The 23,337-nt window shown below is 41.0% G+C and overlaps 2 protein-coding genes and 1 long non-coding RNA gene across 5 annotated transcripts in view; 1 reads left to right on the top strand and 2 right to left on the bottom strand.

Annotated features, from left to right (window-relative positions):
* Positions 1-1,083: 1,083 nt before the first annotated feature.
* LOC144669567 (uncharacterized) lies at positions 1,084-6,247 on the bottom strand. Its single transcript, XR_013573690.1, has 3 exons — positions 5,973-6,247; positions 3,752-3,880; positions 1,084-1,818 (listed from the first exon to the last, which is right to left on the bottom strand). It is a non-coding gene; the product is annotated as an uncharacterized LOC144669567 (long non-coding RNA).
* A 10,753-nt stretch (positions 6,248-17,000) lies between these two features.
* anapc13 (anaphase promoting complex subunit 13) lies at positions 17,001-23,137 on the bottom strand. Of its 2 annotated transcripts, XR_013573684.1 has the most exons (4): positions 23,046-23,137; positions 21,278-21,401; positions 19,332-19,520; positions 17,001-18,050 (listed from the first exon to the last, which is right to left on the bottom strand). XR_013573684.1 is itself a non-coding variant. In XM_078532038.1 (3 exons), exons 2-3 carry the CDS (start codon positions 21,374-21,376, stop codon positions 19,395-19,397), a joined length of 225 nt encoding a protein of 74 aa, XP_078388164.1. In that variant the 5' UTR covers positions 21,377-21,401; positions 23,046-23,137; the 3' UTR covers positions 18,937-19,394. The 2 variants fall into 2 exon arrangements, 1 of the variants encoding a protein (XP_078388164.1); XM_078532038.1 differs by lacking the exon at positions 17,001-18,050 and having other exon boundaries at positions 18,937-19,520.
* A 96-nt stretch (positions 23,138-23,233) lies between these two features.
* thyn1 (thymocyte nuclear protein 1) overlaps positions 23,234-23,337 on the top strand; it is a 37,046-nt gene continuing 36,942 nt past the window's right edge. Inside the window, exon 1 of one of the 2 annotated variants that reach the window (XM_078531997.1) lies at positions 23,234-23,313. The gene's annotated coding sequence lies outside the window, so the exon portion shown is untranslated. The remainder of the gene's footprint in view (positions 23,314-23,337) is intronic. The other variant, XM_078532005.1, reaches the window with a different exon arrangement.

Genomic DNA, 23,337 nt, shown 5'->3' with positions numbered 1-23,337 from the left:
TCAGTTCCACATTAACTAGTGCACTTACCAAATGAGCCTGTTCATTTCTCCGCCTCTGATGGTCAAGAAGAGGAACCACAATCACTTTAACACAATTTAGTGAATAACAAGTCTTGTTCAACCTCTACAGTTTTGACTTCCATTTATGGAAATGTAAAAGGAGACAATGACACAGTGGTAATATCACTGGCCTGGTACCTCAGAGGCCCAGGTTAATGTCCTGAGAAAGGATTCAAATCCCACCATTGGGAAAATTTGGAATTGAAAAGCTAGTCTCAGTAATGGTGACCATGAAACTGTTGTAAAAACCCATCTGGTGCAATAATGCCCTCCAGGGAAGGAAATCTGCCAATCTTACCTGGTCTGGCCTACATGTGACTCCAGACCCACAGCAATGAGCTTGACTCTTAACTGCCCCTGAAATGGTACTCAGTTCAAGGGCAATTAGGGATGGGCAACAAATGCTGGCCTTGCTTGTGATGTCCACATCCCATGAAAGAATTAAAAAAAATCTTTGGCCTTGGACACCAGTATGCAAACACTGAACACATTCAAATAACACTTTTCCCCCACTACTATAAGATTAAGAGGAGATTTGATAAAGGTGTTCAAAATCATGAGGCGTCAGGAAAGAGTAAATAGGGAGAAACTGTTCCCATTGGCGGAAGGCTCGAGAACCAGAGGACATCCATTTAAGGTGATTGACAAAGGAAGCAACAATGACATGAGGAAGACCATTTTACACAGCAAATGGTTTAAGATCTGGAATACGCTGAGAGTATGGTGGAGGCAGATTCAATCATGGCCTTCAAAAGAGAATTGGATAATAATCTGAAAAGAAAAAAAAAAAATGCAGGGTTACAGGGAAAAGACGGGGAGTGAATTAGGTGAGTTTCTCTTTCAGAGAGCTGGCACAGACATGTCAGGCAGAATGGCCTCCTTCTGTGCTGTAACCATTATGTGATTCTATGACTCTCAGATAAGTGCAACATTATCACATTACTTATCAGACTTGAAAGTCGCCTCCAGGACATGATGTCAGGGCCACTGAAAAAAATACATGGTTGACACTTATATCCTCACTGGTCATCCCCCAAAATGTTTATTATTTCATTTGCTGGAAAACAATTAACACTTTTTTTCTTTTTTTTTCTGATGATAACTCCGTATCTTTTTTTGTACAGATAAAGCAACACCGTTCAATAGAAATCTTATCATACCCCATAACTAGGTAACAGAGACCCTCCCTTTTATATTCAAGAGGTACAATCAGATCATTTTGAATTTTAAATCTGGGCATGCAAGTTTATGATTGCCAATGAGATGCTCCATTTTAATTAGCCTGATGTTTATAGGTTTAAGTATATGGGGTTATACCCTGACAATCGATTCTTTCCCTGTGCTCGACATGGACAACAGTGCCACCCACAAACAATGACAAAAGACTTTACCTTAATGAAACAACATGAACAATAAATAACACTTTAAGAAAACAGCTCATTCTGTGTAAAAAAAAAAATGTGCACATTTTCCCATTAAAGCTTCTCTTGAGAAATGTATGAAATCCAAACATGCACAGGCTGTTGGTTCCATTCATTTAGGTTGAGATAGTCAATTCCAGAAGAGTCCAGGTGATGGCAGCAGTGCTTCCCAGCAATATCCAGCAATGACTGGCGCCATCGGCAGAACTATCAGCATTACAAAAGTTGGTGGAACAGCAAAGAACTTTTCTACCTCCAACGACTAAATTATCGACATCAGCATTACAGTCCAAACGAAATGAGCATTTCTTGGTTACCTTCACAATTCCAAGTCCAGCTGTAATAGAATAGATATATTATAGCAAGTCTAAATTCCTCAATTGATCACCTGATCATAGGGTTGCTGATCAACATTTCATGATAAATATAATCAATATTAATCATTAAAGTTAACCCTTGTTTGTTTTGGATTTATCATAATTTTTCCCCTATCTAATGTAAAGCGAGTTATTTTTCTTTTCCTTTCCTCTCCTCCTCCGACACGTGGGGTCTTTCCAAGTTCCAGTGTCTGTCCACCACCTTATTGCTGATTATTAATCATAGAATCGTAGAATAGTACAGCACAGAGGAAGGCTATTTGGCCCATTGTGTCCGTGCCGGCTCTTTGAAAGAACTATTTAATTAGTTCCGCTCCCCAGTTTTTTCTGTATAGCCCTGTAAATAATCTCCCCTTAATCTTCAGTGCTTTAAGGAGAACAATCTTAGCTTCACTAGTCTCTCCACATGAAGTCAATTTTCACTGGTACCATTCTAATATTTCCCTTCGACACCCTCTTCAAGGCCGGATCCATTCCGTCATTCACGTCTGATCCATTTTAGGGAGTATCAGCAAGCTAATTAACTGAGGATGAGAGAGAATCCATAGCAGAGCTCAATCTTCTCTCCAGCCAAAGGGGTTAACTGGTAGCAATTAGAAGATGGCTGCGATTTCCTCTCCCTAGTCCAGAGCTGCCGAGGCCACCTATGCCATTACTAGAACTGCCCAGGCTGAGAACAACTATTGTTGTCTATTTTTGATGTTCACTGGCTAATCCACTATGGTGTTGCTGAAGTGGAGTCTGGGGTCTGCAACATGGCCCTGATACACAGTTGCTATCCTAACCAGTCAAAAACTCTGCTAAAACATTTTGTGTGAGGGAATGGTTTAAATTAACCTTTGGGTCAACTACAGGCTATGTGGCATAGTGATATTGTCACTAGACTGGTAATCCAGAAATCCAGTGTAATACTCAGGGAACCAAGGTTCAAATCCCACCATGGCATTTGGTGGAATCTGTTAAAAGTCTAGTGATGACTATGAAACTATTGTTGATTGTCATAAAAACCCATCTGGTTCACAAATCCCCTTTAGGAAAGGAAGTCTGGCTGACATGTGACTCCAGACCCCATAGCAATGTGGTTGACTCTTAAAAATGCCCTCTGAACAAGGGCAATTAGGGATGGGCAATAAATACTGGCTCAGTGATGTCCACATCCCATGAATGAATGTTAAAAAAAAATGTCCTTATAAATTTCTGGCTCCAAAGAACATCTTTGTCTCACTGACAGAAATGAACCTGTAATCAATCTCAGGATGAAATGCAGTTTTTTGCAACCACAAGGTTCCGAGTTCAAGTCCCACTCCAGGGCTTGAACACTAAAACCAAGTCTAACAATCCAGTGCAGTGCTGAGTGAGTGACACTCCACCAGAGGTTCTACCTTTCGGATGGGGTGCTGAGGCCCAATGTGCCTGCTCGGGTGGATGTAAAAGACCACATGCACTATTTTGAAGAAGAACAGGAGAGTTATCCCTGGCATCCTGGCCAATAATTAACCCCTAATGAACATCACAAAAAAACAATTATCTGCACATCATTAAATTGCTGTTTATGGGAGTTTGTTGAATGCAAATAAACTGCCATGTTTTTTACATTACAATAGTGACTAAGATTCAAAAGTACTTCATTGGCTGAAAAACACTGAGATTCTGGTGATAGCGAAAGTGCTAAATAAGTGTAAGGCTTTCGTTCTTTCTTCTCCTTTCTTTGTTTTTCAACACATTTGATATCTTGATTGTGCCATCTGAAATTTGACAGGTATTTTCAGAACTTTTATACCCTTTCTCATTCTATAGCAAATGCATAACAGATACTGGGAAAATTGCTAGAACAAAACTATTTTTCTCATGCACCTTGTTCAAGATATTTTATCAGAAGCGAAACATACTCACTCTGGCTAAATCCTGTTGTTTTCACAGAAGTGAGGCACATTGTTTTGTTAGATGGACATAGCTGGTGCCGTGAATTGCATTCCTCTATGAACCTGGAGTTTATACAGTAGTAGCATTTCAGGGCCTCAGCTGCAATATTAATGAAGGGCAGATGATAATAATAAAACATTGAATCACCTCTATGTGATAAACTTTTAAATCTTGATATTATGCCACCAGCAAACTATAGTTTCATGAGAAAATATAAGTGCAGGAGATAATTTGTATTACAATTCCATGAACATAAATGTCCGCCCAAGTACTATTTTCCAATATTCATGCAACAACAAGTACAAGTCATTAATTTTCTGAGGTGAATTAACTATGAGATTCTGCTGATATTCAGTTCTGCCTTAGTTATTATATAGTTCCTAAAAACATATATATACATCCAGTTTTCTTCTCTCCCCATGCTATATCATACAGATGGAAATTTTATATATATGGTGTTGCAAAGCCATGCTTTATATCAAAAATGACTTTATGTATTTACTGGCTGAAAAGCGCTGATAGAATTTTAAAAAGGCTGAGGCAACATTCCAGTGACTTGACACTGCAGCTTCCAAGATTGCAGAACATTTGCATCACTGTACATGACAAATTCACGCAGCCAACCTGCCTGCAGGAGGCCAACAAAGAAAATCACCTGAGAAGAATGTGAATGAACCACAACTCCTGAGTCATTTGCAGGACATCCAGACTCAATTGGGTGAGCAACAAGCATTAGACCTAATCACTTCAGACAAAGGACTCTGACTGAGAGAGGAATTTATCCAGCCATAATTGAATCAAGTTACACCTGGAATCTACTAGCCATAACCATATTTGAGTCACTGGTCAGTTGGAGAGTGAGGAGATGTGACAAGCCAGGCAACCCTTTTTTGTATTTTAAGAAACTGTTTTCCACAGGCCACAGACAGAAGCAGAAAGGAAGTCGAAATGGCAAAACCCTGTCTGGGCCTCCCTCCCTCTCTCCCTCTCTCTCTCCCCGTCCAACTTGCAAGCCTGAACCCTGTCTGTTGTTTGACTATCCATATGCCGCAGGCAGAGATTTTAAAAAAATCAAACTCAGCAGTTGTGCCTGTCTAAATGTAAATTGCCCATCAATATATTTAGATTGTCTTGAGGCCGGAAGCAGGGGACCCTCAGCTCAGCCTGAAGCCATCCCAGTCATTAGTCTACAAGACCTGTATACCTCTAACTTTTATTGGACCCTAAAAAGCCTGTTTAATCTATCCTCTCACTATGTAACTTATTTGCATGTGTGCGTCAACTTCAAGTGTGTGTGTGTGTGTGTATGTATGTGTGTGTGTGTGTATGTGTGTGTGTGTGTATGTGTGTGTGTGTGTGTGTGTATGTGTGTGTGTGTGTGTGTGTGTGTGAAAGTTGGAGCCTTTTTATTATTTTTACTTAGACCGGGTTAAACACAATAAGTATTCTTTTCTTTAAAAAATCAAGAAAACATATATGTGTGTGTCATTTACAGTTACAGCATTTAAACAGTTAAACACTCACTGAATTGGCAAGCGTATTCTTTTTTTAAATCCTGTTGCAGTCAAACAAAGAGTGGGAAAAGAGGAGAGACATTCTAGCCCTCCTTACCTGATTGTAACAATAGTAAGTGTCATTGAAACCAATATTGAAACATTGGAACTAAGCCTGATCTATCACAACATGAACACACAAACACACATATCTACCCTGTCAACCCCCCTCAGAATCTTATATATTTCAGTAAGCTCACACTCACATTCTTCTAAACTCCAATGACTATAGACCCAGCCTGCTCAAACATTCCTCATAAGACAACCTCTTCATCCCAAGAAATAGCCTAGTGATCCTTCTCTGAGCTGCTTCTAATGCAAGTTTATCCCTCCTTAAGTAAGGAGACCCAAACAGTATACAGTACTCAAGGGGCAGTCTCACCAATGTCCTGCACAGTTGTAGCAAGACTTCCCTAGTTTTATACTCCACCCCTCCCCTTGCAATAAAGGCCAAAATTTCATTTGCCTTCCTAACTACTTGTTGTACCTACATGCTAACGTTTTGTTATTTAGGTACACAGACACCCATGACATAAATAAACCAAGCAATGATTTTGAGTATAATTCCATTTGCAAGAATTTCAACTAATAAATCTTATTAGAAATGAATTTTATAGACTAGTTTATTAAATTCTTACCAGTGAGAGAGCAGAGAGCTGCAATGATGGCTCCAGTAATGAATTTCATTTTGACCTTACACTTAGTTGATTTCTGATCCTCTTTGAGTTCTGTATGATCCTCTTTGAGTTCTGTATGTTCCCTAGTGGGAACAAGATGCCACAATCATTTGTGCCTAATACAATTAAACATCTTAGAACACTTGTTATTGAAGTAAGACTTCAGCCCCAAAACCAGAAATATGTAATTACATTTTTCCTAACATTAAAGTAATCTATTTATAGGTAACACCTACCAGATTACTATACTGATAGATCAGGGGTAAAAGTTCCAACTCTGAACCACACAGTTTAGGGAAGCCGCTGAGCTAATTCCAGATCTGAGCTGATTTAGGTGTTCATAGCCGGGGTAACAGTATTACAGTTATTCACGCTGTCATTGAATTATGTAAGGGAAATCTGGCCACTTATGCTTGTTTCTAGAAGTGTAGACTCTGAGTGAGGACAGAATTGGCTAGGCTGATGCATGTGATCATAGCCCTGCAAGTCTATCAGCCTCAGGTGCCCATCCAATTTTCTTTAGAAATCATTCATTGTTTCCGCTTCCACTGCCCTTATAGGCAGTGAGTTCCAGGGCATGACCACTTGCATAAAAAAAAGTCTTTCTCACATCTCCCCGGATCTCTTGCCCAAAACCTTAAATCTGTGTCCCCTAATGCGTGTATGATCAGCTAATGGGAACAGCTTTTCTTTATTTACTTTATCTAAACCTATTGCAGATATTACCTCTCGATCTTTGGGAAGACTGTATCTACCTATGGAGGTATTCCCTACAGACTCTACAACAAAGCTTTTAGAGAATCTGACAATTTGTCAAAGACCACTCTTAATTCTACAGCAGTTCCAGGTCTTCTGGACAGTAAGTTTTCTGTTGGGTTTAAACAATGACATTGGACCACATGCCTTCCATTAAAACATGATGAGCCTTACCTCATAGACAGGGCTGCCTAGCCTACAGTATGCATCTATTCAATATATACTTTTGGATGTGACCATTTCTTGTATAATTTGGCATCTGTTTGTTGAGGTTCTCTAATTCAACAACAACCTAAACACATCTTTGTCTGCACTGGAGTGCTGCTTTGGGCTGCAGTAGAGTGCTTAAGCTGGACTTTGGTGACTGAGGGATTTCGGTGAGGAGGGAACGAGGTGATCCTTTGAGTGCCGTAAACCAGACGGGTAAGTATTTACTACTTTTATCGCTTATAGTTTTTAAGGTCTTATTTTGTGGTTCATCTTATACTGTATATTCTGTAACAACGAGGAGCAGGGAAGAAGGGCCCTAGAGTAATTGATATTATTTGATATTAAGTATCTTCCAAAAGGTTTAATTTAAGTTAAAGGGGTAAGTCATGGCAGGAGAGCTCAAAGCCGTGGTGTGCTCCTCCTGCTCTATGTGGGAAGCTGGGAACATTTCCAGTGCTCGGGGCCAGGATGTGTGAGGGAAGTGTCTCCAGCTGCAGCTCCTGAAAGCCCGGGTTTTGGAGCTGGAGCGGCGGCTGGGGACACTGTGGAGCATCCGCGAGGCGGAGAGTATCGTGGATAGCATGTATAGAGAGGTGATCACACCGCAGGCTAAGAGTCCACAGGCAGAAAGGGAATGGCTGACCACCAGGCTGAGCAAGAAGACTAGGCAGACAGTGCAGGAATCTCCTGTGGCTATTCCCATGCAAAACAGAAAAACCACTTTGGATACTGTTGAGGGGAATGGCCTCTCAGGGGAAAGCAGCAACAGCCAAATTCATTGCACCATGGTTGGCTCTGCTGCACAGGGGAGGAGTAAAAAGTGTGGGAATGCAATAGTTATAGGGGATTCAATTGTAAGGGGAATAGATAGGCATTTCTGTGGCCACAAATGAGACTCCAGGATGGCATGTTGCCTCCCTGGTGCTAGGGTGAAAGGTGTCTCAGAGCGGCTTCAGGACATTCTGAGGGGGGAGGGTGAACAGCCAGTGGTCGTGGTACAAATTGGTACAAACGACATAGGTAAAAAAAGGGATGAGGTCCTAAAAGCAGAAAATAGGGAGTTAGGAAGCAAGTTGAAAAGTAGGACCTCAAAGGTAGTGATCTCAGGATTACTACCAGTGCCACATGCTAGTCAGAGTAGAAAGAGTAGGATATATCAGATGAATACGTGGCTGAAGAGGTGGTGTGAGGGGGGGAGGTTTCAGATTCCTGGGACATTGGTACCGGTTCTGGAGGAGTTGGGACCAGTACAAACTGGATGGGTTACACCTGGGCAGGACTGGGACTGATGTCCTAAAGGGAATATTCGCTAGAGTGGTTGGGGTGGGTTTAAACTAAAATGGCAGGGGGATAGGAACCTATGCAAGGAGTCAGAGGAGGGGGAATCAAGGACAAGAACAAAATACAGAAAGGGGAATAAGAAAAGTGATAGGCAGAGAAATCAAGGGCAAGAATCAAACAGGGCCTCAGTAAAAAATAGTGGGAATGGGACAAGTAATGTTATCAAGCCTTAAGGCTTTGTGTCTTAACGCGAGGAGCATTTGCAATAAAGTGGATGAATTAACCGCGCAAATAGATGTAAACAGGTATGATATAGTCAGGATTACGGAGACATGGCTGCAGGGTGACCAGGGATGGGAACTGAACATCCAGGAACCAGCTAGAGAACAGTCCATCCTAGACTGGGTATTGTGTAATGAGAAAGGAATAATTGGCAATCTAGTTATGCGAGGCCCCTTGGGGATGAGTGATCATAATATGATAGAATTCTTCTTCAAGGTGAAGAGTGACGTAGTTGATTCTGAGGCTAGGGTCCTGAATCTTAATAAAGGAAACTATGATGGTATGAGGCATGAGTTGGCTATGATGGATTGGGAAACGTTACTTTAAGGGATGATGGTGGATAGGCAATGGCAAACATTCAAAGAGTGCATGGGTGAACTGCAACAATTGTTTATTCCTGTCTGGCGCAAAAGTAAAACAGGAAAGGTGGCCAAACCATGGCTTACAATGGAAATTAGAGATAGTAGAGATCCAAGGAAGAAGCATACAAATTGGCCAGAAAAAACAACAGGCCTGAGGATAGAGAGCAATTTAGAATTCAGCAAAGGAGGACCAAGGGATTGATTAAGAAGGGGCAAGTAGAGTACAAGAGTAAGCTTGCGGGGAACATAAAAACTGACTGTAAAAGTTTCTTAAGGTATGCGAAGAGAAAAAGATTGGTGAAGGCAAACGTAGGTCAGAAACAGGGGAATTTATAATGGGGAACAAAGAAATGGCTGACCAACTAAATACATACTTTGGTTCTGTCTTCACAAAGGGGGACACAAATAACATAACACACAAATGTTGGGGAACACAGGGTTTAGTGAGAGGGAGGAACTGAAAGAAATCAGTATTAGTAGGGAAATGGTGTTGGGGAAATTGATGGGATTGAAGGCTGATAAATCCCCAGGGCCTGATAATCTACATCCCAGAGTACTTAAGGAAATGGCCCTAGAAATAGTGGATGCATTGATGGTCATCTTCCAAGATTCTATAGACTCTGGAACAGTTCCTACAGATTGGAGGGTAGCTAATGTAACCCTACTATTTAAAAAGGGAGGTAGAGAGAAAACAGGGAATATAGACCAGTCAGCCTGATATCGGTAGTGGGGAAAATTCTAAACACCCATTATAAAAGTTTTGTAGCTGAGCACTTGGAAAACAGCGGCAGAATCGGACAGAGTCAGCATGGAAAGGGAAATAATGCTTGACAAATCTACTGGAATTTTTCAAGGATGTAACTACTGGAGTTGGTGAGGATGAGCCAGTGGGTGTGGTTTATTTGGACTTTCAGAAGGCTTTTGACAAAGTCCCACATAAGAGATTAGCGTGTAAAATTAAAGCACATGGGATTGGGGGTAGTGTATTGAGAGGGATAGAAAACTGGTTGGCAGACAGGAAACAAAGAGTAGGAATAAACGGGTCTTTTTCCGAATGGCAGGCAGTGACTAGTGGGGTACCGCAGGGATCGGTGCTGGGACCCCAGCTATTCGCAATATACATTAATGATTTAGATGAGGAAGCTAAAAGTAATATCTCCAGATTTGCAGGTGACACAAAGCTGGATGGGAGGGTGAGCTGTGAGGAGGATGCAGGGATGCTTCAGTGTGATTTGGACAAGCTGAGTGAGTGGGCAAATGCATGGCAGATGCAGTATAATGTGGATAAATGTGAGGTTAACCACAATTGGTAGCAAAAGCAGGAAGGCAGATTATTATCTGAATGGCTATAAATTGAGAGAGGGGAATGTGCAACGAGACCTGGGTGTCCTCGTACACCAGTCGCTGAAGATAAGCATGCAAGTGCAGCAGGCGGTAAAGAAGATAAATGGCATATTGGCCTTCATAGCAAGAGGATTCGAGTACAGGAGCCGGGATGTCTTCCTGCAATTATACAGGGCCTTGGTGAAACCACACCTGGAATATTGTGTGCAGTTTTGGTCTCCTTATCTGAAGAAGGATGTTCTTGCTATAGGGGGAGTACAGCGAAGGTTTACCAGACTGATTCCTGGGATGGCAGGACTGACATATGAGGAGAAATTGAGTCAGTTAGGATTATATTTGCTGAAGTTCAGAAGAATGAGGTGGGGGGATCTCATAGAAACCTATAAAATTCGAACAGGACTAGACAGGGTAGATGCAGGAAGGATTTCCCCGATGGTGGGGGAGTCCAGGACCAGGGGTCACAGTCTGAGGATACAGGGTAGACCATTTAGGACTGAGATGAGGAGAAATTTCTTCACCCAGAGAGTGGTGAGACTGTGGAATTCGCTACCACAGAAAGTAGTTGAGGTCAAAACACTGTATGTTTTCAAGAAGGAGTTAGATATAGCTCTTGGGGTGAAAGGGATCAAAGTATATGGGGAGAAAGCGGGAGCAGGCTATTGAGTTGGATGATCAGCCATGATCATAATGAAAGGTGGAGCAGGCTCAAAGGGCCGAATGGCCTACTGCTGCTCCTATTTTCTCTGTTTCTAACACATGCAGAGATGTCTCAGTGTGCTTTACTGAACAGAGGATAGGTGACTAGTGGAGAACAAGTAAGGGTGGGTGACAATACCATTCTGGATAACTTGTAGTTTACGAATGGTAGAAATGGGAAGTTAGGCAGGGAGAACATTAGAGAAGTCAAGCTGCAAAGCGATAAAAACATGAATGAATAGTTTGAAGGTTAAGAGAGAAAAGTAGGTTTGAAGGTGAGAAATATTGTAGAGGTGAAAGAAATCAGTCTTAATGCCAGATTTGATGAGGGGAAGGAAGCTAAGCTCAGAGTGAAGCAATGTTGAATCAAATAATTTTACAGCACAAGGGGCCATGTGGCTGATCATGACCATACCAGTTCTCTGAAAGTGCTGTGACTTAATCGTATTACTCCTTCCTTTGTCCATTCACTATTTTCATTTTTCAAATGTTAACCTACATCCCTTTTAAAAGGTATTTTTGATTCTGCTTCCACTACTGTTTCTTGTAGGTCAATCAATCATTTTTCTTATTCACTCCATTTGTTTATTTTTTCATAACGGTCTGACATTTAAGTCCATCAGTTATCTCACCTTAGAAATACAGAAATTCTGACAGGGCTTTCCAGGGTAGAAACTGAGAGGTTGTTTTCCCCTGGCTGAGGAATCTAGAACACAGGGGCACAGTCTCAGGACAAGGGGTCGATCATTTAGGACTGAGACGAAGAGAAACTTTGTCTCTCAAAGGGCTGTGAATCTTTGACTGCTTCATCATTGAGCATATTTAAGGCGGAGATAGCAGATTTTTGGTCTCCCAGAGAATTGGGAGGTATGGTGAGTGGGGTGGGAAAGTGGAGTTAAGGCAGAAGATGAGCCATGATAATATTGAAAGGCGGAGCAGGCTTGAGCGGAGGGCTATTCCTGCTCCTCCGTCTTATGTTATATTCAAAGATAAATTTCCTTGGGCGCTGGAAATATGAGTAAAAACAGGAAATGCTGGAAATATAAACAGAAACAGAAAACAATATTTCTAGCAATTTCTGTGTTTTTTAATTAACCCTATTAATAGTTTTGCTAAGGTTCTGCATCTCTAAGCTAATTCTCGGATGGCAGCTACAGTAGGGTGTGAGATCGAGTTGAGGTTGAAAGATGCGCTGGTATTTGTGGGAGACAAAGCCAAAGTCTACATTATTGCTAAAATTAAGCTGGAGGAAATTTTGGTTTACCCAAGTCATAGTATTACTTAAACAGTTGGGATGAGTGGCTAATGCTGCAGGTTGTTAGAAGTGGAAACAAGGAACTTGGTGCATAATGCATGACAAAATATACCCCATGTCTATAGATCACCATGAAAATGACAAAGAGGAGGTGGAGACAGGAAAAGCTCAAGGAGCCAGTTGAGAAAGGAGAAGAGTAAAGGATCAGAACTTTATCAACAATAAAGACCTTGACGGTTTTGAGGCCATTTGTAATGACAATGCTAAGGGGATGGTTGTGTATTTATAAGGTGACTTTGCGGAAGGCAATGAACTCAGCTGTGAGGAAGGAGAGTGAGTTTAAGTGGAAACTGGAGCTAATTTAAAATGTACGAATTTTGAAGGAACTGTAGAAATAGCAGGGGATGCAGAGGTGAGATTAGGAATAATGACTTGGGCAAGGTACATGGTGAAACGTTAAGCCAGTTGGGATGTTGTTGGTGTGGAGCAAAGGAGTTGCCATAGGCGGAATTTTACTGGCCCCTAGATATTGGGAATGGCGGTGGGGTGGGGGCGGGGGGTCGTGGTGTGATGGAGAAATGGTAAAATGCTGGGACAGCTTCCCACGCGGTGTCACTGCTGCGGAGGGTTCCCCAGCAGTGGTTCAGCTGCTGCTGAACAAAGGACGGCACCAATTTGAATAACTAATGGACCACTTAAGAGCAATTTTTCAAGGCCATTGGAATTTTGCTATTGGCTCACCCACCTCACAAGCTGCTTGAGACCAAAAATTTGCTATCTCAGCTTTAAATATGATGGCAGCTTCTCTGGTGGGGAGGGGGGGAAGGGGGTAGGGGGGTTGTGGGGGATGGGGTGGGGGTGGGAGGGATAGCATAAGGGTTGCTCCTTGGCCCCAATGCTGTCGCTGGAGGGGTTTCCTCTCCATTCTCCTGGCCCTGCTTGCTTCTGAGGGCACCTCAATGGCACTGAATTGTCATCTCCTGGCATTATAGCCAGGAAGTCCTGTCTCCTGTAACTCTGCCACCTGAGAACCACCCTGATGATGGATCCACCACTTGACAAAATCTCACCCTATGTGTTAATCAGGGATCAAGATGACGACCCTGCCTAACCTCTTCCTGAGCGCAAGCTGAAAGGAATGGTAAAGCGCAGGCTACACTTGTTGATCTCCAGCAAGCAACACCCAAACCCCAAGCTTAGAATTCTCGTACCCACCTGTTCCTTGTTTTAAATCGTCATGGAGTCTATTATTCCCCCCTGCGCGTGTTCCAATGTGCTTTCATCTGTATAAATTTATGCTGCTGGGAATTAGTGTACACATAATTAGTATACTCATTCCATCAGGAAAAAGCCTACATGATAGCAACTTGTATGGTTTACATTTTTCCCTTATCTTAGAAAATCCACAAATATAGGTGAGCATGTCTCCAATTACAAATTGCTAGTGAGCTACTTAGGACGTGTCAAAAATTAAATTTACTTCAATAAATGATTACTTGGCAATACAGTACAATATACATTATGTACAAAACAAAACAAATTAGATTTTCTTACACGGTTTGTTCCATATGTTGGTTAGAGCACAGAAGGAGGCCATTCATCCCATCATGTCCGTGCTGGGTTGTTGCAAAAGCAACTCAGCTAGTCCCACTCCCCTGCCCTTTAATTTAATATTTTCATCACTATCTTCGAATCTCTCCATGGCCTTGTTCCTCCCTATCTTTGCAACCTCCTCCAGCCCCTGCACCCCTCACTACCTCTGTAATTCCTCCAGCCCTTACACCCCTCCCTATCTCTGCAACCTCCTCCAGCCCCTACGCCTCTCCCAATCTCTGAAACCTCATCCACTAAACTGTGGGAGGAGTTTTCCAGGGCTCAATATTTCACCTATTGACTGTGAATGGATGGAAATGTAGCCAGTCTTGTTTAAATCTTAATGTAAGCCTGTGGCTTCTAGTTGTGGTTTAGCCCTGGGACCTCTGATCCAAAAATAGTTTGCTAAAATTTATATGCCTTTCAGCACATAACTTGGACAATGTCCCGCCTCAATCTTATTTTCTTTACTAAAAGCAAGCTCATTATTGTAAGGATCTCAAGACTTTGCAACCAAGCCCAGAATCATTGGATGAGATGTTAAACAGAAGGGTACTCATAAAAGATGCCATGGCACAATTTGAAGAAATTGCAGTGATCTTGATCTTCCAGGCATCACTTCCCTCAGCCAATATCACCAAAGAACAGGTTACCTGGTCATTAATTCAGTTGCTGTTTAAACTTAAGGACCTTGCTGTTTGAAAATGTCTGCCTACATAACAATGATTGTACTTCTAAAGTAACTTAATTGATTGTAAAGCACTTTGGGTGTGAATGGTATCATGTAAATATTTCCTTGTTTCGCCTTTGTTGTTCTCTGAACATTTCCAAGAAACACATATAGTTTTGAAGGTAAAATTTCCAATGTTAGAGAAAATATTTTAAATATGGCTTCACCCATCAGTGTTCTGTTAAGCTTATAATGTTGTTTCGACTTATACCACTATGGCAAATGTGACTCTACTAATCTCTAAATGTTTCCCTTATTCTACAAGGTTTTCATTCATTGTCTTTGCTGAGAGTCAATACCACTACAGGATGATCAATACATATCAACAGGCTTTCCCCCCCTTTTGATTATGGCTACAACCTTTCCAAGGGATGATGTCCATCACTATTCCTTCTGCAGTAAACTAGCCAAGGACCTAGCTCAGCAGTGCCTGACGACTGAATCTGGGGCATTTCTGGTCAGAATGGTTTCCTATACAACACAAAGTACCCATTATCCATCAGCAGATTCAGAAAACTGTGTTTACCATAAATAGAAGGGCAAAAACAGTCTGTTTATTAGAAGCAGTTTGATGGTTCAAGTCACATCTATTTTAAAAATTACATAAAGCTCTTATTTTTTTAAATTCTAGAGATCAACATTTAATATATTGCAAATCAGATAAGTAAATACAATTTTTCAAGTATTTGATTTAACTTCTTCAATTGATATCCTTTTTAAAATAACTTATCTTTTGATGAGAAACTGGTTTTTAAATAATGTCTTCCAAGTACTTAAGATTTTCTCTTCTGCTTACCTCGCCCATGGGGCTGTTTTGACCTTTGCCCTATTATTACATACCTCTTAATATACTGTAAGAGGAGAAAAATACTGCAACAGAGTATCAACCATGGAGATAGAGTCAGGGTAATAAACAATGTTTTGGGATTTTTAACATGTCTATCAACTTTGATGACAACTGACTATTCACAATTTACTTTGCAATTTGGATTAGCACATCCTAGAATATTAGTGTTACTATGGATACATGTATGATGTCAGCACGTCAGTTGGCTGTTTAAAATTAAATGCTGTAATAATGTCACATGACAATGATTGGGCATTAGCTGCAGTGATTGTGATGTAATCTAAGACCCAGATTAATTATGATGCCACACTCTTTCCTTTCTTGTCCAGACCACAGCAGATTCCCTGAGCGGTTCCAAAGGAGAGGCGTTACTGGACTCAAAACGTTAACTCTGTATCTTTCTCCACAGATGCTACTGGGCCAGATGAGTTTTTCCAGGACTTGCTGTTTTTATTTCAGATTCCCTGAGCAGTTTGCCAACAACATATTTTGGGGTAATCCTGAAGGTGACCCAAGGATAACGACTGAATACATGAATCTCGGTGTGTTTCATAACTAGTCAATCAATATAAGTTCTGGTTGGAAGATTTTCGCCAAAATGTCTTAATTGAAAGTTTGATTTACCGTGAAGATACAGGGGGAAACTATTTATTTTATATGATTGCAATTGCAAAATTGCAATTTGTATCTTTACATTCTTGAATAATCTGAATATTATGGAACCATTTACACATTACAGAATTCCCCCAATTTTTATCACCTCTTGTAAATCCTGATTCATGGCTTACATTGGTCATCCTCCAGTATATTGCCCAAGGGGATATAACTCAACTATGGGTCTAGGCCATGAATGTTGAGTCTGATATCACAGTTGAGCTAATTATCTCCTGACCTGACACTAATACACGTCAATTATCTGATGCCCATCCTGCAATGTTAACCAAGAGCATTGGGCAAGTGTTCAAGCCGCTGATGTCCATCACCACTCTAAAATCCTTGACTTACCTCAGCAGAGAGAGATAAGGAGGCATATAGATTCTTGGAGACAAAGCTCACCCATTGAAACCATGGCTGATGACGCCATTCCACATTAACAAGGTTGCAACACAGATAGGGTACAACTGTGCACACACAAAGACCTAGGAAAGGACCATCAGAGTGCTTAAAGCACAACGCTGGTGTTAGGGCATCCTGCAGTAATCCCCTTGATAAAGTGGCAAAGATTGTGGTGGAACGATGTGCAACGCACAATTTCAACCTGCAGGAAGGGCTCAGCCTTGACTGGCAGATGAAATGTTCAAGTAACTGAAGGACCTCAAGCTGCATGTCCCTGAGCCCATAAGTGGTTGCCTCCTGGTGGATGGCAGAGTTGCTGCAGTCCAGAGAGGTGTTTGCACATCCAGCGAAGTTCCATCAGAGGGTTGGAGGTAGCTAGGAAGAAAGATTTGCAGTTACTGCCTTCCACAACCTCAGGAGGTCTTAAAATGCTATACAGCCAATTAAGTATCTTAAAATCTAATCACTGTTGTAATGTAGAAAATTGTAGAAATATAGGAAGTCTAGAACAGTTTCAAAATGACATGTTCCCCACAGTAATGTGAATACAAAAAAGGACAGGCAATATTTTAAAAATAATTGAACTTTTATTCAGTTCAGCAATGCAAAAAGTTAAGCTAAAGGCAGATGAAGATGCAACCAAAAACCCAGTAAACTCCTATTAATAAGAAACAATTATTAAAACCTGAACAATTTCAAAACCAGCAGACATATTTGACAAGGTGCCCACTCGTTCACCTTCAGCTCTGTTGAACACAGCAGCTGCAATAATGAATGTGGCTGAGGAAAAGACGACCAACAGCAGTTAACTATTTGAGGCAGTTAAATAAAAAAGGATGTAGGATTGTCTATTTATAACAGATTATGCAGTCTGAAGTGTGCCGTTGGGACCAATGGGGGAAGCAGAAGTAGGTAGACTCTGCATGCAAAGGGGCACCTTCAAAAAGAGGAGTTTGTTCAAAGAAAGTGGTTAGTAAATGGGTTTCAGCTGGAGGTTCTTCAGAAATCAAGGGAATGCTCCACACTACTTCCAGGCAGAAGTTGTCCAGCTTCCAACTAGCTGAATATGGTCCACCAGAGAAAAGTCATCCAGCAGTTGATGGACACAGTCACATATACTCTCCTTTCCAATGGTCCCCAATAGATCCATCTCAAAGCTTGGGCTATATCTCCCATCTCAGTTTCCTCAGTAGTGGCTGGAGCTTCACAGCTGTCAGTATCAGGGGAGTAGGCTATGTCTGGGTACAGCAGGAGCTGCTGAGGCAGAGCTACAATCAAACATCTCCTCCACCTCAGCTCCCTCATTGGAGTTGGGGTTAGGAATGTCTTTCATTCCTCTGGGGTGCTCAGCCTCCTTCTAGTTTCCCCCCCATTCCCCTCTTGCTACTGCTCAATCCCTGCCTTGGTGCCCTCATGTCTGAATGAGAAGCTAGAATAAAAGGTTACATTGATGTAGAATGCTCACCCCTCAGATTACATAGTCAGCTTTACAATCAGTACACAATATGGAAAAAAGCAAATTGATCCAATGCTTATGTTCTTGGTGACACTCCACATCCTCCAATAGGGTATGAAGGTCCATGCCCCCACATTTGAGACCGTTGCTTGAAATCATCCTGTGACATTTCTGTGGAAAAGAGGATGTTCAAGACAGCGAAGATTACTTTATACAGCCTCTTAGAGTAAAGCCACAGTTAACATTTTAAAGTTGAATTCATGTGATTTTTCAGAAGTTGCAGCTCACTTACCTCCCCAGAGCCACACATCAATCTGAGTTATGATGTCTGTTCTCAAGCTTTTCTAATACCATGTGGTTTGTCTGGGGGTGTGAGTAAGCCATTGTCTGTGCCATGCAAAGAATGGACTTGCTATATTGAAGATGAATCAACAATCCAGAAAATTGTGGTGTAAATATAATACAATATAAACAGAGCATGAAAATATTTCATTAACAGCATATGTCATTCCAACAAATTCCAGTCCTGTTTTACTCTCACTCGCCTCCCCCCAGCACCATCTCCATTATAAACAACCACTAGGAAACTACAAAGTACCTTTGCATGATAGCTACCACAATTCATGAATTATTTCATGTTTACAATGCACTTAATATTTTGTCATAAATTGGATAACAAATTATTCCATATTTACCAATTAATCTGAAATCAACTAATTCCTAATTTTTATTGTACTTTAAGCAACAGACAGAATCAAACCTGTAACACATTCACTTCTTACAATTGCAGCCACATGCAACCTAAACTACAACTGAAAAAATTTGTAAAACTAGGAATCTTAATACTCATGTATTATTTTACAAAACTGCTATCACTTAAAATACTCTTGAGTGCATTGCATTGATTTGGCCTCACTGGGCTCAAGTAGGGTATTTTCACCACACAATTCAGAACCAGACTCATTTTACTGATACAAAGTGTTAAAGCCATATGCGTTCCTGTGATAAGATTGCAAAGAATTATAAAGTTTAGGCTAATGTTTGCAAGCCAGTGGGGGAGTGTTAATACTTTTATTTATGACTTTAAATATATAAACAACACATGAAATGAGTTGAGTGGCAGGATTTTATAACACACAAAATCCTGTTGTAACGATGGAGCAAGATTCAGTTACTTCTGGGAATTAATTTCACAGCACATCATTCCTTCTTGTAGATTCTTTTCCAATGGTTTTATCCAATGAAAGCAAACTCTTTCTTTTAATGGTAAAATCAATAGGACTAAAATTTGCCACCTAAATATGTACACGCTCATTTTGTATATACTTGATCATCAGCACTTCCACTGAGTTTGTCAGGTTTTACTTCTGAAGTGCCACATCTGCAATGATGTGGACAAATGGCTTACAATATGTCTTCATTTGAAAGTAAATTCTGGGACTGGTAGTGCACCTTGCTTATACACCAATACAGAAATAAGCCTTGCTGCTATTTTGGTAATGATGATCTCAGAAGTTAGCTTCCTGCAGAAGGTGTGTTTTCATGCAGGTTTTGTAAGGCCAGGTCAGTCCATTTCATATCTTGTTCATTAATAGATTCAGTCGTTCCTCCATTATCCTGTTCAGGTTCTGGAAGTTCACTCTGCGAAAGGCAAATAAAGAATGGAATTATTAAAACGAATGGGATTATTAAGATGTTCCAACAGGACATCCACAATAATGTGCCCCTCAATGTACTTAATCACCTAAGAGAAGCTAACAAGTAAAGCTTGCTTATATTTCTAATGGTGTATCATGTGAAGCTTTAATTACCAACTTCTACCTAACAACATTTACTTGCAACAGAAAGGGATATTAACACCATGAAGAGCTGAATAAAGTTCCTGAAAGCACTACACACCCCTTAGATGTTTAGTCCGTATGTTTACTGACAGTTTAACGACCCACTCACATTTCCCAATGAACCTTACATAAATGAACCTAATGACACACATTTAAAAAAAGTAGCACAGATATACAGCAGCGCACCAATGAATTAATGCAGCAGTTTCTCTTCCTGCCTCTTGGATATATAAGTCAGATGTAGTTACTGGTTTTTCTACAGTCTGATATCTGCATATCTATAACTGCAATATTGACTTGAACACATCTTTAAATCTACAGCAGGTTGGATGTTAACGATCTGAAGTCCTATTTGACCCCTTTCCAAAAAAAAATGTCCTGCCTACTGTTTTATTGACATTATGAACATCATGAAATACAGAAGCAAATAGGTCAGCATTATGATACCGCATCTCTGAAAAATAAAAATTCTACAAATATTTAGGTCAGAAGAGGAACTGGACATATGATGAATTATTTAAAAATGTTCCTTTTTACAAATTTTTGTAACTCTTTCTCCAGACCTCAAACAGGTACTAAGATGGGTGTTTGTAAAATTAAATGTGTCTTAATCTTAAAATGTAAACTAGGTCACAGTTCAACACTTCTCAAAAATAGAATATTCTTACATTAATATATGTATGTATCAAAACATTATGCTAACATGTACAAGGTATGTTCATTTAGAGGTAGTCTGAATATACTTCAAGATATACCAGTAGCCAAATGAAATATTGCCATGTCGGCTGGTCATTGAGGGTGATATTACAGATCCATTGAAAAAATGCTTTAGCCACACTTGCTCTCCTTAGTTCTTTAACTCTCTTCCCCAACCCCAGCCCCCTCACATTCCTCCCTCGTGTCATTCTCCTGAAGATGCTGGCTTCCAGTGAAGTACTGTTCCACATTCGACAGTCCTCTGGTACCTCAGCAGGGCATCTCCATAGTAAATGGTTATAGGCTATTTATAATTGAAGGTATCACAGTTGAAGCTTACATAAAATTCACCCTGGTCTATATAAACCTACACCAAGAACAATCAATAGATAGCAACTGAAGTAGGAACTATGGCTTCGTTTTCTTTAGGCTATTGATGTTGAGTCATAACATTGCTCCAGCCATGAAATGTCCTAGTGTACACAGCTCAGTTCTACAATACATATTATTTTCCAAAGTTATTTTAGTGGTTTGTTTCTCGTAGAATTTTGGAACTATAGCTAGAGAAAAAAATTCTAACATTCAATATGCTGGGCCATCATCCTGTACAGTGTACTTACAGTGCTCTAATTGCAACCATATAAAAATGTTTCTGGAATCAGTGCAAAAACCAGGTAGGTCTATTTGAATCACCAGAGTAGGAGGCAGTCCTACACCTTGTTTTCATTTTGCCACATCTGTATGCCTTATGTTAAAAGTTGCTGCACTCCAAAAGTAATTATGATGCACCTTCTGGCATTTAATCACATTTTAAGGTTCTATAAAAATGCAAGTATTTACTTATATGAATGTTGTACATACTAGAGGTATTTCCACATCTTCATATGGCAGTTTGTCCTCACGCCATGCATCATCTATAAGGTCCAGAATTCTGCCATCTCTTTGTACTTCACTGTCCATTGATCCTCTCTGTTGGCACTGCAGACTTTACACACAGTCCAGAAAATGTGGAATTTAGTAAACATAGAGAACGTGCATCTGCATCTATTACTCTCCCTCCCATAACTAATTTTTGGTGCTGAAAAATGCTAACTCTTTGACTGAAAAATATTCAAAAGGAAATAAATTTGTCCAATCTGATTTTTTTTGCCAGTCGTGACATAGTTGGTAGCACTCTTGCTTGTGGGTTATAAGGTTGTGGGTTTGAGTCCCACTCCGGGTCCTCAGCATAAAAACCTGGACTGAAAATCTAGTTCAGTTGCACTGTGGGAACTGCTGTCATCCAGACGAAATGTTAAACCAATCCCACCTGCCCTATCAGGTGGGTGTAAAAGATCCCCTGGCACTATTTCGAATAGTAGCAGGGGAGTGCCCCCAGCATCCCACTCAACACTTATTCCTCAAACAACATCACAAAAAACAGATTATTTAGTTATTATCACGTTGCTGCCTGTGGGAGCTTGCTGTGCACAAATAACAGTGACTATACTTCAAAAGTACTTACTGGCTAGAAAGCACATTGCAACATCCTGAGGTTGTGAAAGGTGCTATATATATGCAATTTATTTTTACATTTATTTAACAAAAAACTGTTGTTGTAGCTATAATTCATTTCCCTCAGTATGTACACCAGCACGTTTCTTTTTCAGTTAGCTCAATGGGATGGTTAGGATGTGTTGACAGCTAATTCTAGTGGCATTGCATGGCAAATAGAAGATTTGTCAGAGGAAGACTAGGTCATTCAGCACATTGTGCCTGCACCACTATTTTGCGAGCAATGACACCTCTCCATTTAGACACAAGACCCATAATATTCTTGATTCCCAGTTATCTACTTCCCTTAAAAAAAACTTCAATTTATTTTGTATCTATAGCCTTTGCAGTGTGTTCACAATTCACCTAACTTGAATTCCAAGATTATGTCACCTTTTCCTAAATTCCCATGTCAAGGGAGTTATTCCCTATTAATTATTTTCACTTTGAGCACCTCATTCATATCATCAGGATTAGAACCATATTTATTCAAGTTTCATCTAAGCTCATTTCCTTAACCTCAGATTTTTGTTGTTTTATTCTTCTATGGGGTGTGGGCGTCACTGGCATGGCCAGCATTTGTTGCTGACCCCTCCCCCCCCAAAGTCCAACATGCCCATCTTTTACATAGTATCGCAGACTCGGTACTGTTTGATCTTCTTCAGTTTGCATGAGCCTTTTGATGAGCCAAATCCTTCAAGCCCTTTCTTAATATAAATCTGGTCATTATCGCAGTTGCTGTCTGTGGGAGCTTCCTGTGCATAAATTGAAACAGTGACTACACTTCAAAAAATGCTTCGCTGGCTGTGAAGCTCTCTGGCCGCTATGTAAATGCAAGTCTTTGTATTTTTTTTCCACCAATCTCCTCCCCTCCACCTGCCATTTTGTGCTCCAAATGCGCGACCTCACGTCGCTAGGGTGAAACTGAGTGAGTGAATCCGGCTGGAGGGAACAGGGTCATTATTTATACATCAAAATGATCGCCTTTGGCTCTCAGGACAGCGACACTCGGCTCCTGTTTGGGTTTGAGCGGAGGGAGCCGCTGCGGCCTCAGAAAACAGCCGAGCTCCCGACCCCCAAAACCCGCTTCACTCACCTCGATCGGTCCCCGTGATAAACAGTCCGGCCTCTTTCCCCCCCCACCACAGATCCGGTCCCCCTCGATAAACTGTCCGGCCTCTTCCCCCCCCCCCCCACCAGATCCGGTTCCCCCGGTAAAACGGTCCGGCCTCTTCCCGCCCAGATCCGGTCCCCCCCGATAAAGGGTCCGTCCGTCCCGTCCCCTCGGTCCCCCCGATAAACGGTCCGGCCACAACCAGCAAATAATTGGTGAGAAGATGAATTTGTTTGAATTCAGACGGAAGGTCACAGTTTCTCCCTGTACGGAT

Source organism: Cetorhinus maximus, chromosome 2, assembly GCF_964194155.1.
Source record: "Cetorhinus maximus chromosome 2, sCetMax3.hap1.1, whole genome shotgun sequence".
NCBI classification, from domain to species: Eukaryota; Metazoa; Chordata; class Chondrichthyes; order Lamniformes; family Cetorhinidae; genus Cetorhinus; species Cetorhinus maximus.
The sequence above is the reverse complement of the archived record's forward strand: the minus strand, read 5'-3'. Positions and strand labels throughout refer to the sequence as shown.